General features: G+C 32.3%; 3 protein-coding genes across 5 annotated transcripts; all 3 read right to left on the bottom strand.

Moving 5' to 3' along the window:
- Positions 1–268: 268 nt before the first annotated feature.
- On the bottom strand, positions 269–1,468 carry LOC145581433 (F-box/kelch-repeat protein At3g23880-like). The gene has a single exon (XM_081638437.1). The coding sequence runs from the start codon at positions 1,466–1,468 to the stop codon at positions 269–271; it is 1,200 nt and encodes a 399-aa protein (XP_081494563.1).
- A 6,084-nt stretch (positions 1,469–7,552) lies between these two features.
- On the bottom strand, positions 7,553–8,440 carry LOC145581432 (F-box protein CPR1-like). Its single transcript, XM_081638436.1, has one exon. The coding sequence runs from the start codon at positions 8,438–8,440 to the stop codon at positions 7,553–7,555; it is 888 nt and encodes a 295-aa protein (XP_081494562.1).
- Positions 8,441–11,249: 2,809 nt separating this feature from the next.
- On the bottom strand, positions 11,250–17,319 carry LOC145583376 (uncharacterized). Of its 3 annotated transcripts, none has more exons than XM_081640617.1 (5): positions 17,026–17,319; positions 16,430–16,642; positions 16,103–16,339; positions 12,730–14,754; positions 11,250–12,175 (listed from the first exon to the last, which is right to left on the bottom strand). In XM_081640617.1, the coding sequence occupies exons 1-5, from the start codon at positions 17,060–17,062 to the stop codon at positions 11,556–11,558; spliced, it is 3,132 nt and encodes a 1,043-aa protein (XP_081496743.1). In that variant the 5' UTR covers positions 17,063–17,319; the 3' UTR covers positions 11,250–11,555. The 3 variants fall into 3 exon arrangements, with proteins under 3 accessions (XP_081496743.1, XP_081496741.1, XP_081496744.1); XM_081640615.1 differs by having other exon boundaries at positions 11,250–12,187; positions 17,026–17,316; XM_081640618.1 differs by lacking the exon at positions 17,026–17,319 and adding an exon at positions 16,791–16,989 and having other exon boundaries at positions 11,250–12,187; positions 16,430–16,710.
- Between the last annotated feature and the right edge of the window lie 7,826 nt (positions 17,320–25,145).

The raw sequence follows: 25,145 nt of genomic DNA, 5'->3' as shown, positions 1-25,145 counted from the left end.
TGACCACAAAGTAAAAGCAGGGATGGAATCATGAAAAGAGTAACTAAGAGGGGTTTGTTAAGCAACCTGATTTTGTGCAACTATTGTAACATTGTTCGGGTTATATCTAAGTAAAGGCTTTGACAAATAAGTAACTCGATTTAAATTTGAGTGTATATGAAATTATAAATTGATGAAATATGTACCAATACTAGAGATAACACTTCCTCCCTTAACCCACAGAATTGAAAAATGCCTAAATGGTTATATGACGACTTATATCCTTATATCAAAACTCGTGGTCTTCCTCTTTGGTAGACTTGATTGTTCCAAAAGGTGAAACAAGACTCTCGACATAACCTCTTGCAGCAACCATATTCAAATCAATATCCAATGAGGATTGTTGAAGAGTGTCTCGACTAGGATCAATTAATGTGATTCGAGAAATATGTGATTTCAAATAATTCTGTGCTAAGAACTTGCCATTGGAAGTAATGTGTAGCAAATACTCATCTCCAATATCGAATGAAAACATTTTCTCCCAAGAACTCCATTCATTGCCTTGTTTCAATGTCCATACATCAGCTTGTGGTCGTCTAGATGATGAGTAGCAAAGTAATGACAGGCACCCATTCATCTCGAAAAAAGAAGCCCTATTATATCGATCTAGCCAATCCATCCATAGAAATTCTTTGAAATTTAAGTTTACTATATCAACCCCAATGATGTGCCTTATCTTCCTATGGCTCACCTCGATAGACCAGTACAGAATATCATCAACCACTGTCTGTAGTGGCACTAACACCGGCTTGAAATACCGAAAAACTGTATCAGTGTGACTTAGCACGTTCCATTTCCCAGTGCTCAAGGAGTACACATAAAATTCCAAACTAGTTGTTGAAGTGGCGAAAATCTTATAGTCATCAATAGACGGTATATAGCCAAACCAATAATAAAAAATTGTTGGTGAAGAATTAGTAATTTCATGATATTGATGTGTTGCAGGATTACAAATAACTAAGAATTCAAAACAAAGTATTATTGTCGGATAACTGAGATAAGATAAGCAAACGAGGCCATTACAAGAACCCACAAGATCTACCACTGGACCCTTTTCCGTTTGTAGTTGTTGTCGGGAGTGTATATCGAGAGTAAAATTCATCTCGATACGGCTTTTCAGATTGCTAGACTCGTCGTATGGCAATGACAAGAACTTGTATGAGCGAGAATAATAAGGATAAGTAAGTAAGATAAATTCATCATTATCGGAGGTTCGATTGAGGTGGTTTTTAGCAAATTCAGGAGAAGAAATTATACAAAACCAAAACTTGGAAACAGATTTGAATCGAACTAGAGTTTTTACTGGTAATCTTTGTAGAATTTTCTCCACTATTAGATGATCCGGAAGAGTTGCGGAAATTTGGTTCGGTGACGAAACATTGTCGTTCATCAAACACTTCCCATAAGCATTACCCTCCAATTTCACCATTGATGTGAGAGGATTTTTTTTAGGTAACTTGGATTGACCGTGTCATATGACTTTTTATTAATGAATTGATTTTATTCTAAAAAAAAATAGTAAAGTAAGGGAAAGAGGTCTAGCTAAACTCAACCCTAAAATTATATCAAATTTAAGGCTGAAAAATTATCATAAAAGTTTGTTAGATAAATGAGATATCGGAAAATATATGTGTGATATATTTTTTGTATATATCTTATACTCCGTAATATATTTTACGATATCTCATATCTCTAACAAAGTTAATTATGTAAACTAAAAAAATAATAATTTCATCTCTTTACAATTTTATATTTTTACCAGGGGCGATGAAATTGGTCAAGTGCAACTATGCCTACAATAAATTTTTACAAGATTTAAATACGAGTTTTAACATATATACTTTACTAAATTATCAATTTTATGAATTTTATCTTTATTTCGTATTACAGAGTAGCAAATATCAAACTTTGGGGTCTTTAACTCAACCCTGTATGATCGACCACCCTACACAATTACACATACTCAGAACCACCCTTGTTAATTAATACTCCTAAAACTCACCTATATTACTGTCAATATATGTTGCTGGTGATAAGAACTAAGGACGACTTGTTCTCTTCACCTGAAACAAGTAGAGGTGGTATGATTTTATTAAGGTCTGGTCTGGTTTGATCTAAATTTTTCTGATATGGTCTGATCTAATCTGATTCAATAATTTGAGTAAATTTTGACCGCGTTTTAATACTAATCTATAAAGAAAAACATTATCAAAATGTGTCTTATTAGATTCATCTCATTATGAACTTTTCAAATATATAATTTTCATAAATTTTTTAGGTTAATTTTTAAATTACCACAAAAAATGTAACTATTTTCGAACTAACTACCCGTTTAATTTTTTATTTTAAATTACCACCCTTAAATTAAATAAATGACCGGATTTTCCGTCTGTAGGCTCCACCTAATACTTATTTTGACCCTTTTGACTGATTTTTTTCCCCGATTTTTCTCTTTAAAAACGCTCTTTAAACTTTAATTCACATTTCCTTCACCAAATTCTACCAAATTTCAAAGAGAAAAATGTGAATTGAAGTTAGGAGAGCGTTTTTAAAGAGAAAAATCTGGGGAAAAAATCAGTCATAAGGGTCAAAATAAGCGTTAGGTGGGGCCCACAGACGGAAAATCTACCGGATTTTTGAAATGGGTGGTACTTTGAACATTTATTTAATTTAAGGGGTGGTAATTTAAAATAAAAAATTAAACGGGTGGTTAGTTCGAAAATGGTTACATTTTTTTGTGGTAATTTAAAAATTGTCCTTTTTTTAATACGTAATTAACGATATTTAGCAATAATTAAAAATGCTGATCTGATTTGATCTTGAATGTTTCTTGTCTAGTTTGATATGGATTTATTAAGGAATACTATCTCCGTTTTTAAATACTTGCTCCACTTTCCTTTTTTAGCCGTTTTTAAATATTTACTCCATTTCCTTATTTGGAAAGCTTTTACAATATTTAATTCATTTCTCTCACCTAGTGGACCCAACATAAATCATATTTTATTAATTTCATATTCTCTCTTCTCCAATTCTCTCCACTACTTTTGCTTTTTACAATTTTTTTATTCTTCCACCTACCCACTACCTCCATATTTTATTACTTTCTCTAATTTCTCCTTAAACTCCGTGCATGGAAAAATGGAGCAAATATTTAAAAATGGAAGGAGTAAGTAATAAGTACCTGGAACAAGTTGAAGAGAACAAGTCCTAAATGAAACTACAATGGTTAGGGTGGTTCATTACAATGTTTTGAAGTGTATATATATATGTATGTAAATCGATTTTTTTTTTTTTTTTACACATTTCATCATCATAGATAAACCTAATAATAGTAGTATTAAGTAATAATCCCTCAACTAAACAATTAACAAGTTACTTAACCTACTGAAGATAAAAAAAAAATGCTAAATTATATTGACCTTGCGGTGTCCTCTTCCTCCTCGTTGGACTTGATCGTTTCAAAAGGCGAAATGAGACTCTCAACGTAACCTCCTGCATAAAATATGGACAAATTAGAAGCAACCAATAATGAAGTTTGTTCTAGAGTAGCTTGAGTCGGGCCAATCATCTTGATTCTGTGATCATTCAATGCTAAAAACTTGCCGGTGGGAGTAACGCCTAGATAATAACAACATGACATATCGACAGAGTACGATTTCTCCCAAGAACTCCATTTGTTGCCTTGTTTCAATGTCCAAACGTCCAATAATGTTTTTGAGAATGAGAAGCATAATAATGATAGGCACCCATTCATCACGAAAAACGAAACCCAAGTATATTGACTAAGCCACTCCATCCATGGGAGGTTTTCAAATTGTTCATTTACTAAATCGAACCTAACAACGAGCTTGTTCTTCGTTGTTTTACCCCAGTCGTTTCTATTAACAAGTATGAATGACCAGTACAATGCGTTATCAAACAGCGGCATATTTTGCAAGAATCTGATTACCCGACCACAAGAAAAAAAGTTAGTAGCACAAATTTGTTTCCAATTACCAGTAGTCAAAGAAAATACATAAATGCAGGATTCATCTGACGATAAAATGACAATCTTGTAGTCATCAATTGACGGTATGTAACCAAACCAATGATTCGATGTATTTATCATAAAAGGTGCAAGAAACTTAAGGGAATTCGTTGATGGAGTTGGATTAGTTATCTCACGATACTGCTTCGCCGCAGGATTGCAGATAACGAAGAAACCACAATCATCAATATTATTATTTTTGGCCGAATTAATACAGCAAAACAAGCAAACCAGGCCATTACACGAGCCAACCATTGAAACATGGTAACGTTTCGGTGTTAGTCTTTGTCGAATACATATATCGAGAGTAAAATCAGTCTCGATAGAGATTTTTTTAAGATTGGTAAACTCGTGATAGGGCAACATTAACATTATGAGCTTGTATGATTGATAAGTAGTCTTTCCGGGATGCCTTGTAAGTAACATAAATTGTTCCGAAGATAGACTGAGATGTGTTTTTGCAAATCCGGGAGAAGAGATTGTAGAAAACCAAAGCTTCGAAACAGATTTGAAACGGATTAAGGTTTTTACAGGCAATTTTGGTAGAATATTATTTATTATAAGATGTTCTGGAAGTGTTGCGTAGGCGTTGGATTGGATCGAAGGCGAAACATTGTCGTCCTTTGATTTTGCCATTTGCCGTAATTTCTTTATAATTTTCATACCGGTGGTGGCGAAATATCTCAAAATCGAACAGTCCATGGTAACAACATAAGAAATTTTGAAGTATTTTTGGTATTTCTGTTTGTGTCAAAGTAAAAAAAAAAAAAAAATAAATAAATAAATAAATAAAAAAAAAAGTATGTCTTAACATAGACTTCATCATAGGGCTAAGTCGGCTCAAAGTTGGGATAATTTTTCGAGTCAAATACTCCTACTCTAGTTAGGATGGGCAAATAATCATATTTTTAATAAAATTAAATAATTATAGAATTTTTTGACTAACGTTTACAAAAATTGATTGCATTACTTTTTTAAAAAAAAAGACTTTATATGATTGTTTATATGATCCGTTTATATAAATAATTCAATTTGTATATAATATTGGTTTCTTTTTTATATAAGATATAATGAGTGAAAAATCTCAAATTTTTTACAGAATTATATAATTTCCATATGCTTAGTATTTGACTATATATAACTGATAGTTTATAAATTAAAGTTGACTAAGATACTGTAACTGTAAGTATGTTTGTGAATTTTTTTTACAAATTGACTGTTCAATATTCAATTTTATTATTGAAATATGACACATGCCCTTTTTGGGAAAAAAAAAATTACAATTAATGAAAACAATTTTATTTTTTATATTCGTGTAATGGTAAGGCCACATAGGCATACTTTTACTCGATTTTTTTAAGTATGTAGTTGATGAAAATGTTAGTTGTCAAATATATGACATTGCATTAAACAATAATCAATCACAAAATCAATAGATATATTTATATTAAAATTAAAAGTACATAGTTATATTGTATTATTAAATATTTTTTGTTGTTCAGATGGACACAAGGACATGTAATCCCCTGAAAATAGGAGGAAACTTTAACTAACTAAGCTGCTTTTTTAATGGGTACTAATAACTATCATTTTATATTAATGTATTTTAACACATATTCTATATACTATTAATCTTTTAGTTACAAATATACTAACATAGATTAAAAATAAGGTATTGAAATATATCACTGTCCAAGATTATTATAATATTAATAAGGAGTATCAATTTTTTCCTCCAACATTAATCATTTGACAATAAAATTTATTTTAATTAAAAATAGAAAAATCATTTTGGTAGCGTAATTTTTATGAATCTTAAAATTATACATAACATTTATACAAACAACTGAACAAAATTATTTTATTATATTATACTTCCTCCGTTTTTTATAAGCTAGAGTTGGATTTGCACATTTCCCAAGACACAACTTTAATTATCAATATCTTTAATTATAAGATTATTAAAAATTATGATTTTTTTTTCATATATAAAAGCAGACAATATGACAAATCCAACAACATAATATATGATCATATTTATATTGTATATTGGTAAAATAAATTAAGTAAATGATGACACGTGAATAGTGTAAAATATTTTAACTCAACATATATTGAAAACTTCAATCTAATTACATTACACATTTTATGCAATGTGATTATTAAAATTAAAATAAAAACCGCTACTACTCACTATAAATATATTTTAAAAAAGTTGATTACGGAATACTAATTATCCTAAAGTAATATAAAACCAACTAAATTTTCATTTAATGCCAGTCAAAGTGTGTCAACAAAAATATAAGGACAAATGTATGTATATGAGTTCGTATACGGTTACTAACCTTTTTCTTTTTTTTTTTTTTTTTTTTTTGAAGACATATACGTGTACTAACCTAAGCTTATATTTTCATTTTCTTATATAAAACCTAATAGCTTCTAAATTTCTATTACTACATTATTTTTTTTATAAAATTCAAAATAAATACCTTTACGCATTTGGTATAAATTAAAATTCACCATTCTTTATAATTTTTGTTGTAAAGTTTAATTATAATTGGGCATGGCACGGGAATTAACCTAGTTAGGACTAAAGAGGTGATGAGGCATGTGTTTTTTTTTTTTTTTTTTGGGTGAAAAGGAGGCATGTATTATAAGTGGATGTAAATACCTTGGAAATAAAGTGAATAAGCAAGGATTGTACAAATATTATAGATGACGGGCAGGTAATTGAGTATTAACTAGGTATGGATACCTTGGTGAGCTAAATAAGGACAAAAACTATTGTGCTGGATGCTATGTTTATCACATATTTTCATATGTGGCTAGCCACACAATGTGGCTGGGGTTACTTGGTCAGGGTTACTCGGTCATTTTGGCGTAACTTGATCAGGGTTACTCGTTCGGTCATGGGTTACTTTGTCAGTTAGGCGTAACTTGGTCATGAGCTACTCGGTTGGTCAAGGGTTACTCGGTCGGTCAGGGGCTACGCGATCGGTCAGTGGTTACCCGGTCAGTGTTAGTTTGCCGCACAATGTGGCTGGCCATACCAAAAAAAAAACACGGTAAAAAAAACAATGTCTTTTTTTTTAGTGTTCCACCCGATTCACCCTTTGGGCTAATCCGGATTCGGGGATCAGTTTTGGATGGTTAGGTTCTAGTCTCCTCCCAATTGCAAAAAAAGCAATGCAATTTTAAGTTGTTGTATTTAATTTGGATCCTTTAAAAATAAGAATAAGAAATTGTTTTAATAAGTACTTTGGCCATACATCATTTAATTTTATCTTTTTGAGAGGTTCGTATCTTGATTTTGTATGATTAACTTTGAAAAGTTTTTTTGATTAACGTACTAATTTACAGAAATTAATTATTGTTATTCTTTTACTCAATTAATTTAAGATTTTACGGGAGATAAAAATGAAAATTATTAGAAAACTACGGGTGGTATACTATTATAACTTATAAGTATCTTCTTTATTACTTAACCTACTGGAGAGAAAATTGCAAAATTGTATTGACTTGATCAAAATAAACCTCGCGGTCTTCCTCCTCGTTGGACTTGATCGTTCCAGAAGGCGAAATGAGACTCTCAACGTAACCTCCTACATACAACATGGACAAATTAGAAATATCCAGTAATGAAGATTGTTCTAGAGTAGCTTGAGTCGGGCCAATCATCTTGATTTCGCGATCAAAAATATCCAACACTACAAACTTGCCGGTGGGAGTAACGCCTAGATAATAACCACACGACATATCGACAGAGTACGATTTCTCCCAAGAACTCCATTCGTTGCCTTGTTTCAGTGTCCAAACGTCTAAAAGTGATAATGTTTGTGAGCATGAGAAGCATAATAATGATAGGCACCCATTCATCACAAAAAACGAAAAGCGAGTATATTGACTAAGCCATTCCATCCCTGGGAGGTTTTCGAATTGTTCATTAACTAAATCGAACCTAACAACGAGCTTATTCTTCGTTGTTTTACCCCAGTCGCGTTTATGAACAAGTACGAAAGACCAGTACAATGCGTTATCAAACAGCGGCATCTTTTGCAAGAATTTGATTGCCGAACCACAAGAAAAAAAGTTAGCAGCACAAATTTGTTTCCAACTACTAGTAGTCAATGAAAATACATATATGCGGGATTCAGCCGGCAATAAAACGACAATCTTGTAGTCATCAATCGAAGGTATATAACCAAACCAATGATTATCTTTATCTATTATAAAAGGTGCAAGAAGCATATAAGTCCTCTTTAATGAAGTTGGATTAGTGATCTCGCGATACTGATTTGTCGCAGGATTGCAGATAACCAGCCCCGGCCCTGAGGGTAGGCGGGGAGTGTCATGGCCAGATGGCCTAGGGCCCATGGCCAATGGGGGCCCAAAATAATATATTACCTCAGCTTTCATAAAATTATAATAAATAAATTAAAAAAAAAAAAAAAGACAACACTCTTTAATCCTTCGCCGTTCGCTTCACTTCAAAATTGTTGCGATTCCCACTATATCCAATTCTCTCAGCATTAAATACAAGTAAAAAAACTTCATTTCCCACCAAGTAAATTAATGGGTCTTGCCTTTCACTCTTATCAATTCCCCAAATATTTTGATAATGTAAATGAAATTATGGGAATGTTATAAGCACTTAAAATATTGTTAAAAACTATTACTCGTAAAAGACTACACCAGTCATTAGCTTCAATTATACTCGTACATTTTAATTATCCTACTATGAATGAAAATAACAAAATCATTTATTTAATCATCTCATTGAGTTGTTTGCCTGTATTTGTGTCCACTAATTGTGTTTATTCTCTTTCAAATTCAGATAAAGTTTCTCTCTCCTTTCTTTGTTTTTATCCATGGATAATTATTGGGAATTAGTGTTTAATTTAGATACTGTAGTTTTAACTTATGATCAAGTATTCAACTTTATTTTAAATCTATGTAATTAAAAAATATTTCAATTGTTCATACTCTTAAAATATACTACGTAGTATAGCAATATATCATAGTTACAATGAAACATTGTTCTTATTTACTCCGTAGTACACAGAACTATGTCTAGATTAATAGCTAAGTGTAATACGGAGTAATATGGAGTATGCAGTATATTGTATATATTGTACTAGAGATTGCTTTTTTTTTTTTCTAAGGGCCCTTATTTATGATTTTGCCTAGGGCCCATAAAATGTCAGGAACGGTCCTGCAGATAACGTAGAAACCATAATCATTATTATTATTTTGAGTCGGACAATTGCAGCAAAACAAGCAAAGCAGGCCATTACACGAGCCAACCATCGAAACAAAACTATGATTCGATTTTAGTTTTTGTCGAATACAATCATCGAGGGTGAGATCCATCTCGATAAAGGTTTTTTTAAGATTGGTAATCTCGTCCTAGGGCAACAACATAAGCTTATACGAAGATGAATCATAAGTAGTCTTTCCGGGATGCCTTGTAAGCAACATAAATTGTTCCGAAGATAGGCTGAGATGTGTTTTTGCAAATTCGGGAGTAGAGATTGTAGAATACCAATACTTGGAAACAGATTTTAAACGGATTAAGGTTTTTACAGGCAATCTTGGTAGAATATTAGCTATTATAAGATGTTCCGGAAGAGTTGCGTAGGTGTTGGATTGGATCGAAGGCGAAACATTGTCATCCTTCGATTTTGCCATTTGCCATAATTTCTATAATTTTCATACCGATGGTGGCAAAATATCTCAAAATCGAATATCCATGGTAACAACATACGAAGTAAGAAATTTGGGATAATTTATAGTTTTTCTGTTTGTGTCAAAGGATGTCTTAATATAGACTTCATCCGAGGGCTAAGTCAGCTCAAAGTTGGGATAATTTTTCGAGTCAAATACACCTACTCTAGTTGGGATGGGCCGGGTTTAACAAGGGTATTCAATTTGGGCAAATAAAGAAACAAAGGAAGAATACATTTGGGTATCCGGTATTATTAGTTATGGTTTTGGATTAATAGGTATATGTAAGGATTTATTTTATGGTTAAATTTTTCTGGTGACTACTAGGGCAACTAACGAGTGCGAAGTAAAAGTCGCAGCTAGCTATGTTCGAGGAACTCCTTCGGCTTGGGTTTATGTCATAAATTTAGTTATTGGTAATTAATATTAGTGAGAGAAAAGATATAAACAAATATTTTTATGGTATAAATGTTTACACACTATTCGTCTATTCATACGAGTTCAAAAAGAAAAAGGCAATTAACATTAATGAGGATAAATAAATAAACAAACATTTTTAGGGATATATAAATGTCCACACACTATTCATAAAAAGTTTATTTGAATTTTTTTTTGTTTTTTTTTACGAGTATTTGAACTTGTTAAACTATAGAAATTATGATCTTCGGGTCAATAATTACGAAGTATAATTTGATTAAAACAATTACGAAATTACCACTTAGTTAACATTATGGCAAAGTAGTGCCGCTCATCTCAACTATTTTGTAACTATACGTAGTAAGGTATTGCGAGTCGATTTTATACTCTTTATACATGCGATTTTGGAAGATGTGAGCATCACACCCATTTGTACCATTGTACTTCTTTCGTTTTCTTTTAAATGCAATACACATTTTTTACACATATATTGAGGAAGAGATTAAACAATGTAAACGGAAAAATTAATAAGAATTATCTATACATAAAGTACTTAACCCTTCTCTAATCTTGTTGTTTAAATTATTTTGATAAAGTCGCTCGTTTACCTACTCTAAATAACTCCTAAAACATGTTCAAGAAGCTGTGTTACATTTAAAAGTAAACGGTCCAAAAGATTGCCTACTAGTAATGGCCTAATGGGTGTCCCATAGGCTAAAAGCAAATATCATCTCTTTTATATAAAGCATTACTTAAGGTCTATTCTGATTTACTGAACTGAACTAAGCTGAGCTGAGCTGAACTGAATAGAGCTGGAATGAATTGTTTATAAGAGAGAGAAATTAGGAACTGAACTGAACTGAACTGAAAATAAGCTGAAGAGAACAGACCCTTAATCCACTGGTTCACCCCTATGATTTACTCCCATTTGCAACATCTTCAAATGCCTTAATTATTTGCAGTTTATATGATTGATTTGTACCAACACAGGTAATAGCCTAATGTCTCCACAAAAAAAAGGTAACAACCTAAAAAAAAGGCATTAAGAAAAAATCTGCTGAAAATACACTAAAAGTAGGGCTCTAGTTCCTTTTCACAGCAAAAACAATAATTACTCTGCTCACAAATCTTCACTATGCAACAATAATCTGAACTAAATACTAATAATCTGAACTAAATACTTCATAGTATAATAAGATCACCAAGAGTATTAGGCTTTAAAAATCCAACATATAGACATATCTTTTACAAACCCTAAACATGTGCATATTAAACGAGCATTCCACTTATCGAAGAAAATTGCTCCTCAAATGTGTTTCAAGTCGTTCCGTTACCTTGAACAGCTATCCTACCTAGCATTGACAGATGAACAACAAAGAAATGGTGCCCAGTATGGTTTGTTCTTGCCCTTCCTCTTCTCTGTCTTGATATTCACCGGATACCTTGCTGGAGAATTCCATTCCTTTCCCATTTCTATCTTTGACGCCTCTGGAATGGGGTTGTTGGAACTAAGAATCACATTTTCTGTCTTTGAAGCATCATTATTTGCTGCTGGAGTTTCATCAGTTTGGGGTTTCATATGTGTGTGAATTGGTGATTCTGCTCTACTTCTGGCAGTGGCTTCTCCCAAAAGGGTTTTCAAAGGCAGATGTTGCTTTTCAGTGCTCCAGTTAGTTACCTTGGCAATAATTTCCTCATTTCTTTTTCCTCCATGTGGTGCATTATCCAAATGAGCAACCGAGGTCGACCAAGAAGTTTGTAAGGCAGAGCCCTTCTCTTTCTGCTCCTCTAATGTCTGGATCTCAGATACACCTTCTATCGCTCCAACCACAGGATCAACTGACGATTTACTCTCAGGGTGTTGACTTTCCATCATAGGTTTCACATCCAAGCTGCCATTATCTTTTGAGGCAGATACCTGGGATTGGTTCAATGCAGGAGTGTCATAGGCAGGTGGTGTGTCTGATACTGCAGACATAACTCCATCAACCAAAAACAAGCAAGCAGAAGTTAATTCCCAGATGAACACAAGCTTCTTAATGTCTAATTAGAGGCATTAAAAATTCAAGCAAAGAAACCATGACTGATCAACCTCATACATTTGAATAAAAAGGCATGATCACAAAGAGAAACCTACTCCGTCCCTAAAACAATTTTAAAGCTTCTTTGTGGGTGTCCAGTGTCTGACTAGAGTTATAATTCCGTTTTGCATGTTTTCTCCTCCCAACTCTTCTCCAAAATAGGGCCACTTAAATCTATCTACTTATTCACTCTCCTAAATCTTTTTTGGAAAATGTAGATATTAACTACATTTAGAGACAGGTAGTATTCAAAGATTTAGTTTCCGGATGGATGTAGTGAGAATGCGTAAAGAAGGAAACCTCTGAAGGAGAGAGATAAGAAATAGAGAATATATACAAGAGTAATGCATCTGAATCTGTTATAACAGATATGACTATGTACTTGTGTAGGCTGCGATATCTTACAAAAAAATTCAAAAAAAAAAAAAAAAAAAAAATTACCTGAAACAGATCCCCAGTTGCCTTCCAGACTGTCAGTTTGGCTACTAGAATCTGGGAGAATATCAGCTCCTGAAATAGCAATATGGGGCTTAACAATCCTATCCCCTTCAAACACATCATCGGCCTCCTCTGCAGACTTTTCCGTGCAGGTGTCATTGACAGTAGCAGAGCTTTTCAAAGAAAGTTGAGCATTGTCACAAACAGCTGAGGAATCAGTTGATATCATCTTTGATATTGAACCAGGAAGATTGTCGGTTTTCGAAATAGCACCTAGACCATCTTCACTTGTAAACTCTGCCCCTCCTGAACTACCACCAGTGCTCTCCACCATGGGTAGTGTATGACCTGCCATCACATCCCCAAAATCCACCGTCTTATCTGATTTAACATGGTCATGAAATCTATTTGCCTCAAATGTCTCATGAATGCCATCACGAGATCCAGCTATAATTGAGCCACTAGGTGCAGTTTCAGCATTAACAGCCTCATTACTCTCGCCTCCATAACTTATCTCACTTCCATCCAAATGAGTTTGTGCAGCTCCAATGTTTTCATTATTACCTGTATCAGAGCTGTCATGGATATTGCTTAGCTCTTTAGATTGGGGTAGTATGTCATTGATAGCATGTTCAGACAATAATAAACCCCCTGACACATCATTGTTGCCAATTTCTTGTGGAAACACATGCTCTGAGTTACTTTTAACACCATTGGAAGCTCCATTTGAGGTGAACTCTTGATTATCAGCAGCAACAAAGGGTTTCTGCTCTTCAGGAAATACATTATTCAGTGCAACAATGGGTTTCTGCTCTTCAGGAAATACATTATTCAGCGCAACAATGGGTTTCTGCTCTTCAGCACAACTAAAATTTTTTTCTTCCAAATTTTTAGTCTTGAAGTCAGAAACTACTTCATTCCTGAATTCAGTTGAGCCAACATCAGAAGCAGATAATAGACTCCTTGACACTTCATTGTCAATGATTTCTTGTAAAACCACATGCTCAGCATTAGTTTTAACACCATTACTTGTGTTGGAAGCTCCATTTGAGGTGAACTCTGGATTATCAGCAGCAAAAATAGGCTTCTGCTCTTCAGGAAAGAAGTTATTCAAGGCAACAGTGGGTTTCTGCTCTTCAGGAAAGACATTATGCAATGCAATAGTGGGTTTCTGCTCTTCGGGAAAGACATTATTCAATGCAATAGTGGGTTTCTGCTCTTCAGCACAGCTAATTTTTACTCCCAAATTTTCAGTCTTCAAGTCAGAAACTACTTCACAACTAAAATTACTTATGTCACCTTCAGAAGCCTCAACATCAGGTAATTGAACTGTCTCACCAACAGGGTTTTGCTCAGCTATTAATTTCTGCCCAGCATCCTGGTGAAGTTTACCCTCCATGACATCAACACTTTTTAGGACATTATCTTCAGAATAGACTTTCTTACTTTCACTTGTTTCATGGTCTAAATCTTTGACTGCTCTCTCAGGATGCTTATGCGGAGGTAAAGTATCAGGAGCAGCTAGAACATAGACATCTGCATTAGCTCCAGATTTTAGGCCATGATCCACTGTCACGTCACTTAGCTTGGCTGAGCTTCCACTTGCAGGATCAATAACTTCAACTGGTTGCCCTGCTGCCTGAGAGCATTCAACATTGTTTTCAGAACCAGTAATTTCCATCACTACCGATTTTGCTAATTCACCATTGGAGACAGGTCCTAGAACTCCTTTATCCATATCTCTCAAAACAGAAACATCTTCTGATGCTTCCTCAGTTGTTTCATTATATGAGGTTCTAAGTTCTGACTTCCCCTTACTCAAAACAATTTCATCAGCTGTCTCATCTTCATTCTCATTTTCTACAGTAATTGAAGCTGAGGCTGAAGCTGGACCAGAGGTGAAACTGGGGATATGATCCTGAGATAGAATACCAGCTTCTATTCTATCATTTTCACCTTCCAAATTCTGAACAGGTTGAACTTGATCCTGATTGTCATTGAGATGTGTGCTGGGGGCTTGTAGATTATCTGCATTTGAAAACGTGATAAGCAATAATAATTCAAAGACAAGAACACACACACACTGTTAATTTTGAAAAACTGAAGGAAAACAATCAGCCACAAACAATCAGTTCACAACAGACCAAGATAAAAGAATGTACTGGTAATTTCTACACATCTACCACTTAGTGCATATCACTAAACTAATGTGATCTCAATCAGAATATCAAGTTCTGGAACTTTTTTATATCCAATGAAATTATGTTTATAGAGAAATCGTATCATCATATGGATATCCTATGAAATAATTTTTTTACCCAAAATACTTCATCTACTACCAGAAAACATTAGAAGACTTCACGAAAACGTCACATGTGATTCACTATAATCTCTTATGCAACCAGAAACATTATAAACAATTATGGGAGATGATAAAGCCATTTTCTACCTCCCGCATAAATAATTAAATAAAACTTCAGCCAAGAAGAGAATATATCAACGCTAACATACATATTATAAATTCTTGTATTTTGGTTTGGCATGTATTCCATGTGCAGACAAACTGTAACACTAGTTGTTTGTTAATGTAAAGCTTACCACAGCCAACATAATGTATTATCGCCTTTATGTCACTGACAAATATGCAAGAGTGCAAGGCAGTTATGGCACAGCAAAGTAGGCTTCGTAGCCCCCTCACAGAGTCACAGTCAATTGAAAGAACAGACAGAGTGACAGATAACAGTATAACACACACACATGAAGCAAAAAGAAAGCCACCAGCCCAGCAGTGGAAAGAAAAATTAAGATTTTTTTATTTCAAATCTGATGTAAGACCCAGTGGCTACTGTGTTTTGCTCATAACAGCAACTTATAAAGGAAAAATATATACTTGTATATTATTAGCAAAATTATGTAGTTTAATTGATTCCTACTTTGAATCAAACAGTCACAAAGGGAATCAATTTCTGTTTAACTTTTGACTTTAAATTTCAGTGCTTGATGATGGAACCACATTGCACAAACAATTTCCACACTGTGAGGTAACTTGACTTAGCTCATTCAATTTAAACCTATCTGACTTCCTATAATTCTTAACTTCTGAAGTAAATAAGCTCAGATGGAATTAAAAGATTCTAACTTCTAAGCAACAACATAAACCATCTAGGTACACATCCTTGGGACTACTTCAATCCTAAACTACTGACACAAACACCCATACAAACTTACAGCACAAACAAGTTTTACTTGAATCAAATAAACAAAATTCTTATGCACACTCACCAGCTAATGCTTAAGATAAATTCAGCAACTTTAATAGCTACACACTGAGCAAAAACTCGATAAAACATGGTAACAATAGAAGAAATGATCTCACCAGCATCAGCCTTCTCTGCAGCATGCTTAATATCATCCAAATCGTTCTGAGTTACACGTTGCATTGAATAAAAACGTTGTATACCACCATCGGAGGCCTCTCCAGGACTTGGAGTATCAGCAAATTCCGTGACAGCATCAGTAAACACTTCATCTTCCGATCTGGTCGACCTAGTTGATCTATTACCAACTCCACTGCTAGTCCTCCTGTTTATAGTAGTCTCCACAACTTTACCACCTACCAAATATCCAATCAAAAACCCTCTTCAAAACTATCATTCATAAAGCATATATCAAGCAATTAACGCGAAATAAAATCGATTATTACTTGGGGTTTTGTGTTCATCATCAGAAGCATGTTCACCATCAGAACCATCCATCAAATGGGTCTTGTCTTGTGCATCATTATCCAGCCTATAGCCTTCAACAGTTCCACAAACCTTCTTATGAGCCCTCCTGTGCTTAGCACTAGGGTGTGGCTTTGGAAACGGCCATCCACATTTAGTACAAACATGAACTCCTCCACTATGCCCTTCATACCCTTTTGACCAAACATCAAATCAAAAACAGCAAAATCAATTTTTTTTTCATTTAGGCATTTCATCAAATCTGTTTGGCTCATGTAAAGCTTTTGGGATTAATCCCCACTTTTGGGATTAAGGCTTTGATTGATAGGCATTTCATCAAACACTTGGCAGGCAACACACAAAAAAGAAATTTATCCACAGTATACCAATTAATCAACATAACCATACTCAATAATTCCAAAATTCATTAACTATTAAATCAGAAAACTCCAAACACAAAACCCACAAAAAAATCTGTACAAAACATCACATTTTACAGCAGGGAGAACAAAAAAGATAGATTTTAATAACAACCCAGAAAAAAAGAAAGAAAATTTAAATAACCCAGAAAACAAACCTGATTGTTTAGGCTTTTTGTGATCTTGGGTTTCCATCAATCCGACCAGAAGAAGAAAATGATAGAAATTGAAAGAGGGAAAAAAGGACAAAGAGGAGAGAGAAAGAGGAATGAATAAGAAATGAAAATCGGGAGTATTTTTGCAGTCGTTTTCAGTTAGATGGGTTGAGTGAAGTGTGGAAGTAACTGAGTTGAGTGAAGAACGAGTGAACGAGTCGAGTAGAAGTGAGTGTGGTGTGAAGTGAGGAAGAAAGTGAGAGAAAAGGACAAGAAGAGATAATCCAGTACACCATGTGCGGTGATGTTATGGTAGGCCCGTTTTCTCTCAATGGGTCGAATGGAATACAATGCAATATATCAAAAAATTGAATCCTATGATAATATTAGAGTTTGGGGTATTTAATTAATTCTTAATATAATGAATTATTGATGTATAGGATTAGATATGGACATGGGTTGGGCCGATACAAGGGTCACTTAGGCATGATACGAGAACAATCCATTGTAGCACAAGCTTAATACGATACAAAAAGACACGTCGGTTGGCAATGAATCTTGCATGGATATCATTTTCAGAGTTTATCATGAGTGTGGCAATGAATCTTGCATGGATATCATTTTCAGAGTTTATCATGAGTGTGGCATGCATAAGCATGACGGCGTGAGAGAGAATGAAGATAAACTTTACTTGATTTTGGCATTTCTCTTTGTGATTAGAGCACTAAAAATTGAGTTCAAGGTAGGAGCACAAACTTAAATACTTTGTATGAGAAGTGAAAACATATTTTCTAACAAGCAATACTAGGACTCAAACTTAAAATTTTCGTCTGATCATCAAGTAAACTTTCATCATTAGACCATATTAAGCATATACGGAGTAGAAAATTGCAAAACATGACTCTATTATTCAATTTGAACTGAACTCGACCAAAAACCCAAACGACTAAAGTAACAACTCGTATTCGCTAAACCAGAGTTATACGTGGCTCACGGACTTACATTAGAGTATACAATTATGCATGACCTCTAGTTTGTCCTATTCACATGCTTTATGAAAATTTCTTTTTGGTGAGGCTCCACATCTCGTGGTAGCTCAATAAACACTCCCCTAAATCAACGGCTAATATATTTTACAAATTATACTACTATCGTCATTATGATTATGATATAATGTATCGATTAATTATGATTTAATACATTATTAAGATTATAATACGAGTAATTTTGATTATGTGGTGCACCGCACACGTGCTTAGTCCTACTAACGTGCACCAAGCAGCTGATTAATTGCTCCTTGTTAAAATTAAATTTGAAGGAATTCTCTCTAAATATTTGGCATAATATAGGCCTTATTTGGCAATTGATTGTTAGTTGTCGGTTGGTTTGATTGGTTGATTTAACTGGCTGTTTGTATTGGCTTTTTTATTAAATGTTTGACTTTTTATTAGTCTAAAAACATGTTTGGTAAAATTGACTATTGGATGTTATTAATAACTTAGGTAACCAAAAGCTATTCCAAGTAGCTTTTTCATTTTGGCTTAAAAGCCAGCTTTTCATCTGGCTGAAAAAGCCATTTACCAAACATAAATTTTAGATGTTTGACCAAATGAAAAAACCAAAAGCCAAAATCCAATCAAAAAGCCAATGAAAAGCCATTTATCAAACAAACCCATAGGCTACATATTGCATGGATTTTCACGTGTGTTGCATTCTCAAACATTTGATTGGTTCATGACTCAATCCTACAATTTTCAATGAACATTAATGTCATACATGTTCGATCAATTCAATAAAAATATAAAATATACATGTATTTTGTACTATGATAGTTTAAAATTGACCAATAACAAATAAAAATAAACTACCATGACGTAAACAAATCCAAAGTAAAAAGCATGTATAATGCAAATGCACAAATCAGAAGCAAGACTATAACTAAAACATGAATTTAGTACGGAGTATGTGTAGATTCTACAAATAGTATTTTCCTTCTCTTCTGGTCAGGAGATTTGTGGCTCTCTAAAAAAAAGAAAAAAAGAAAAAAAGAAAAGAGGTAGGTTCATTTAAGTTTATAGAGTTAATTAATTAATCTATGGATGTGTTCTATTCAAAACACGCGTAATCTCATACTTTGTCCGACTATGTTTTTTGGCTAATGAAAGACAGAAAGAGTGACCCAAGTAGTTAATTCTATTTTATTTCAGCCCCAGATTAACTATTAGCAGTTGAGTTGGTGAACAAGACAGTTCAAATAACAACATCCAAACTCCTAATTTTCAAATCATAAATATGTATCAACTATCCAATAGTAACGAGAAGAGTTGATTGGCCCATTTTACTGAAAGTGGCAGGAATTTCTCGTTACATCTGTCAAGATAAGATGGAGGAAAATAATTAATTATACTATAAATTATTGATGATGCTATATTATCCACTGTGATCATGCCACGTGTATGATTGTTATAGATTGCATCATGCATAGAAGATGAGATCATTAGTGAATTAGGTTTGGTTAGGTATATGATGTACTCAACACTCATCAATTCATCATCTATCATCATGCTAATTGTAAATATATGTTTTGATAATAATAATTATTATTATTATTATTATTATTATTATTACTACGGTTATTATTATGTTTTTTATTCAAAACTAGATTTTAGGCCCAGGCAATATTTCGAGTTACTGCATAAATTTTATGATTGAAGTTTTTATCTAATTTATATTTAATTTTAATAGAATGACATATAATATGATAATAGCATAGTGACTAACTATACTTTTAAATTTTAAGGTCGTGGGTTTAAATCTTGAACAAGCTATGCTTTTTAAGCACGTGAATGAAAAACTTGATTGATTGAGGACGGTGCCATGTGGCTCCGACCTAAACTTCTCTAGTATAAGGCTTTTTATAGACTATGTTGGTGTATTATTTACATAAATTGCACTTATCTTATTTGTCATTAGGTTATCCGAACTTATTAGCTTTCATCTAAAAACTCTTATCTCATTCTTGTATAAATTTATTAGCCCTTATACAATCTTATCAAGACTTATGATAAAGAAATATAAGGAGAACATAGTCCTTGAGTTTTTAATCTTTTATCTCCTCCGAAAGGAAATAAAGTGAAGATAAGGAAATAATATAGGCTACACGGCCTATGGTGAAATATTTATGTACATATTTGCACATCGCAAAGGTTATATAAGTAAGACTTGCACTTATATCTGTATATGGTTATATTTATGAGTAGAAATGCATACAACTAAAGAAGGCATCTATCTATATAAAGGCGTTCTTAAAAGTGTCTAAGTGCCATGTGTACCTTGTGTACCTCTTCTTACACAAACATCACGCCATCCACATCATCATTCGATAACCTTTTCCATCACCCCATATCATTATTCAATTATCTAAACTAGAAAGAGATTTGAACCCTGAATCTTATTGAATGAAAACCATATGTATCACCATCTTAGCTAGAAATAAATCATGCTTTATTAATCCACATTTATATTTAAATACATACAAGTATTAGAATGTATAATAGGAAAAAAAAATCCAAAATATGTTGTATTGTATACTAATTTACTTACAATAAAAAATAAAAATAAAATAAAATAAAAAAACTTTTACACCGTCTAATATAAAAAATAAAATCATTCAAAGTATCACTCGGAGCAAAAGCTCAGGTCACACACTAGTGCAAATTAAATATATACTATACTTATTTTAAAATAGTGCCAGTATTTTGAGTTTGTGAAAAATTCACATATCAACTTTGACTTCTTTTTACAAATATCTATAATATAAGCTCTCTAGTTCTGCTCACTTATTTTAATAATTAAGAAAAAATATCAAATACGAAAATGGAAGAAACATAAGTTTTGATAGGGGTAAATGACAGCTACCCAAGTTTAAATTATAACTAAATTTTTTTGACTAAGTTTAATAAATCTGGATAAATTTAGAAATTCATGATAAATAGAAATCAGATAAACAAAATACACACAATTCCAAGTAAAATTTTACAAAATATTTTAGAATTAACTAGTACACTGTGAAAGTCAAAATATTGTACTAGTATTTCTAGCCTCTTATCAAAAAGTGCAATTTTTATGATCAAAATCAAAACCAACAAGGAATGGTTTAGAGGTAGATATTTTTATGATCAGATCAAATGACCCTGTTGGGCTTCAGCCAGCATAACATCCCAACCGGCCCATATTTCATCATTGTTATTTTTCATTACCCAGGATTGGTTTAAACTCTTCATTAATAAATCATGAAAAACTCAACATAATTCATCAAATGATCCAAACACTTGTGGACAAAGAGTGTGCATAAATGGACCTGGACCGGAAAACCGACCGGGACCGGACCGTATTTGGACCGGACCGAGAGATTCCGGGTCGGTTTTCGGTCCTCACAAATTGGCGATTCGGGTTTCCGGTTCGGTCCGGGTAAAAACCGGAATGGACCGGAAAGTGACTTTTTGAAATATTTTTGGTAAAAATATTAAATTTAATGTTTATTTTTCTAAAAAATTTAGGTACAAAAGTTGTAATTTATAAATTCTAGGTGTTAAATAGGAAAGAACGCAAATAAAAACAAGACGTTAAAAATGTATGTATGTATATATTAAGATACTAAAAATGCAAAAAAAATAAAATAAAAAATAACAGGTCCAAAACAGGACCAGTTGATTACGGTCCGGTCCCGGTCCCCAAAAAAAGTCGATTCCGGGTTCCGGTCCAGTCCGGTTTTGGACTGGTGCACAGCCCTACTTGTGGTCAAAGAAAAAAAAAAAAAAACTGATTCAAACACTTATCTTAAATTTTAAACCTCCAATTACAAATCTATAGTAATATATAAAGAGAAAGGGCATCTTGGGTGATAATTTGTCTTTTCCCAAAATGCCCTTCTCAATTCCCAAATTTACTGATGCACATTTTAAAAAAATATATCTATTTAAAAATAAATAAATACAGTTATTTTTTCTTAAAAATAAAAAACAGTTAGCTACTCTATTGGATGTGCACGTATAAAAAATACAGTTACCCCTTCACTCCTTCAGCCCTTCTCCTCTATTGTGCAAGTATAAAAAAAATCAGTTACCCCTTCTTTTCTATTTCGTTCTCATAATCTCATTCAGTTTTTTTACAGCTTACAAAATAAAATTTATACTCTAAAAAAAAATCAAAATAATAAATAATACTCTGTAATTGGAAAATGTTTCTCTATTTGTTTCAATTTTGGTAAGGTTACTGACAATGTTATTATGACCATTAAAATTGATCTTGGCAAGACAAATTCATGTGTTAGTATGGCAGCATGATTGTGTTAAGATTATAGAGAATGATAAAGGGAATCAAATGGCGCCGTCTTTTATAGCTTTCACTGATACTAAGCGTTTGGATTCGTATTGTTACTAAAAAAGTAAGTAAAAAGTTGCCATGAGTCCTACTAACATTGTTTTTGGTATGATTTCTATTCTTCTCTTTGTAATTAACTAATTAATGGTTTTTTTTACGACCATGCATTTAATTACTCTGTATCATGTTAGGGATATTGTTGCATTAGTTATTGTGTGTTGATTATATGATTAATTATGATTTTTAGAAGTTAATCAAGTGTATGAGAATGTTTGATACTGTAAATTGTTGCTGATTATACATACAGATCATAGGTTATTAGTAACAGTAATTTCTCTTAACAATTAATCTATCTATGTTAATTTTTAAAGGAATACTTTTTTTGGTTAGGAATTACCCTGTTATTAAAATTATTTTTTTTAAAAAAAATAATAATAAAAAACCATTCCCTTACTATCTATAAACCGTTTTATATAGCACCATATACATCAAGTTCATGTTTCAAAAAACATATATATATATATATATATATATATATATATATATATATATATATATATATATATATATATATATATATATATATATATATATATATCAAGTTCAAGTCCTTCATATCTAATGTTTTTTTTTTTTTCAACTTGGCATGATGATTTTCATGTTTTAATAATTATAAACTTTTTTTTTAAAAAAAATAAAATAGTGTAGATGGTTTTAAAGAAATTATGAAAAGCCACGTTACTTTTTTTTTTTTTTCCTCTAAGGTTTATCCTACTATTTCTCCCCTATAAAGTTGACCTCTACTAATAAAACCTTTTTTTATTTAGGAGAAAAGAGCTAAAAATTGCTATTTTTTTTTATAATAGAACATTTATCTTCTATAATATACCAAGTATAATTTTTATAATTTATACAATGAAATAAATAATTATATTTCTACAAGAAAAATAAAATCATATCTTAGAAAGGAAGAAATCTATCTTTTAGCCATGGATAGTTCTTCGAATTAGACACAAAATATATTTAAAAAAAATCTATGTCAAAAATTTGGTTTTTATAATAAAATATTTTTTTTAATATTTATCAAAAGTCACTCCTATATTTTTTTTTTTTGAAACAAATCAATTCATTAATAAAAAGCCATCCGGCATCTACAAATGAAATCTAAATTAACAAATACATAAAATTGAATCAAATTAGGGTTTCCTTCATCAGAGCTACGATCGTTGAAAAGATCTTGCACTGTGATACATCTCTCGCACACATCGCCGGAATATACAGCCTTTTCGGAAAGACGGTCTAACGATTTCTTGTAGCCGTAAGGATGATTCTCATCTGATTCGCCTGAACGCATTTGAAAATTTGACAACCGTTGCGATACCGAACAAATCTTTACCAAAGATCTGACAATAGGGTAAAAGATGATTACTTTTTTATCAACTTTAACACACAAACAAACTCTAAACATAAACAAAACAACTAAACTAACAAAAACTAACGACTCCACCATAGGGAAACGAACGAATATCTACACTACTTGTGTAGATTTATTGAAACCTAAATTGCAAAACTAAATAAAATTAAGGGAAAAGGGTCGGAAATAGTCTAATTTTCCAGGAAATTAGACTATTTCCGGCCTAAACGGCCAAGATTTTGGAGAAACCCTAGAAGAGAGGAGGAGAGAAGAGGAGAGGCTCCAAAAAAAAAAAAAAAAAATTCTAACTAGTCACTCCTATTTATTCCCCCTTTACAATATCTTCTTAAACTGATAAAAAAAAAATCTAGGTGGTTACAATTTTTTTTTATTTTAGGGGAAATCTAGATTAGTTAAAAAAATATATGTGGTTACATTTTTTTTTTTACCTAGGGGAAGTCTAGATGGTTACTTTTTTATTTTTTATTTTTTATTTTTTATTTGGAATAGATCTAGATGGTTACTTGAATATAAACTTTATCTTAACTTATATACATTTAAAAAAACGGTAAGCCCCTTTAAACAGAAAAAACCTTTATAAGTATGTTATCAATTGTAAAGAGTAGTCTATACAATTTTGATTTTTTATTTTATCAATAATTTAGTTGTTTCTTTATAGAATTACTTAAAAACACAGTTGTTCTCGAAAAATTAGGCATTCAAAAATAGGCAGGAGTAGGAGGCAAAAGATGTCGTGCACGCATTTGCGTGCGCTTTTAAGCTTGTTTATTTAAAAGTGACTAGCAACTCAATTAATTGGTATAGTATCATAAAAGGTCATACCCATAGGCCATAACCCGAGAGACTAAGATTAAATTTCTGCTAATCATTGTCTCTGTAACTCTTGAATATGAATTTTAATTTACTCTTAAATTGATAATTGAATATGAGTAATTGCAATTAATCCTTATTCAACCATACTTAACTTATTTTATCTGAATTTAATCCACTCATTTAAGTTTAAAACCAATCTATACTCTCTACTTTTCAAATGAATGAAAATAAGGTGAATTGAATTAGATCGTAGTCCGTACACGAAAATACTCAAAGTAGTTGAAAAAATTTGCCCAAAACCAAAAACAACTGACCTAATTCACCCAAATAATAACACTAATCTAGAAGAGATCATTATATACATTTGGGTGCACGGTATACCCATAAATATTTTTTTTGACACACACTGATAAACATTTTATTCTCATTTTGATAATTATTTTTCATTTATTCATCAAATAAAGAACAAAAATTAACTTTACGTTAGTTGGGT

This window comes from Chenopodium album, chromosome 15 (assembly GCF_948465745.1).
Source record: "Chenopodium album chromosome 15, dcCheAlbu1.1, whole genome shotgun sequence".
Taxonomy (NCBI): Eukaryota; Viridiplantae; Streptophyta; class Magnoliopsida; order Caryophyllales; family Amaranthaceae; genus Chenopodium; species Chenopodium album.
This window is presented reverse-complemented; position numbering and strand designations above follow the sequence as displayed.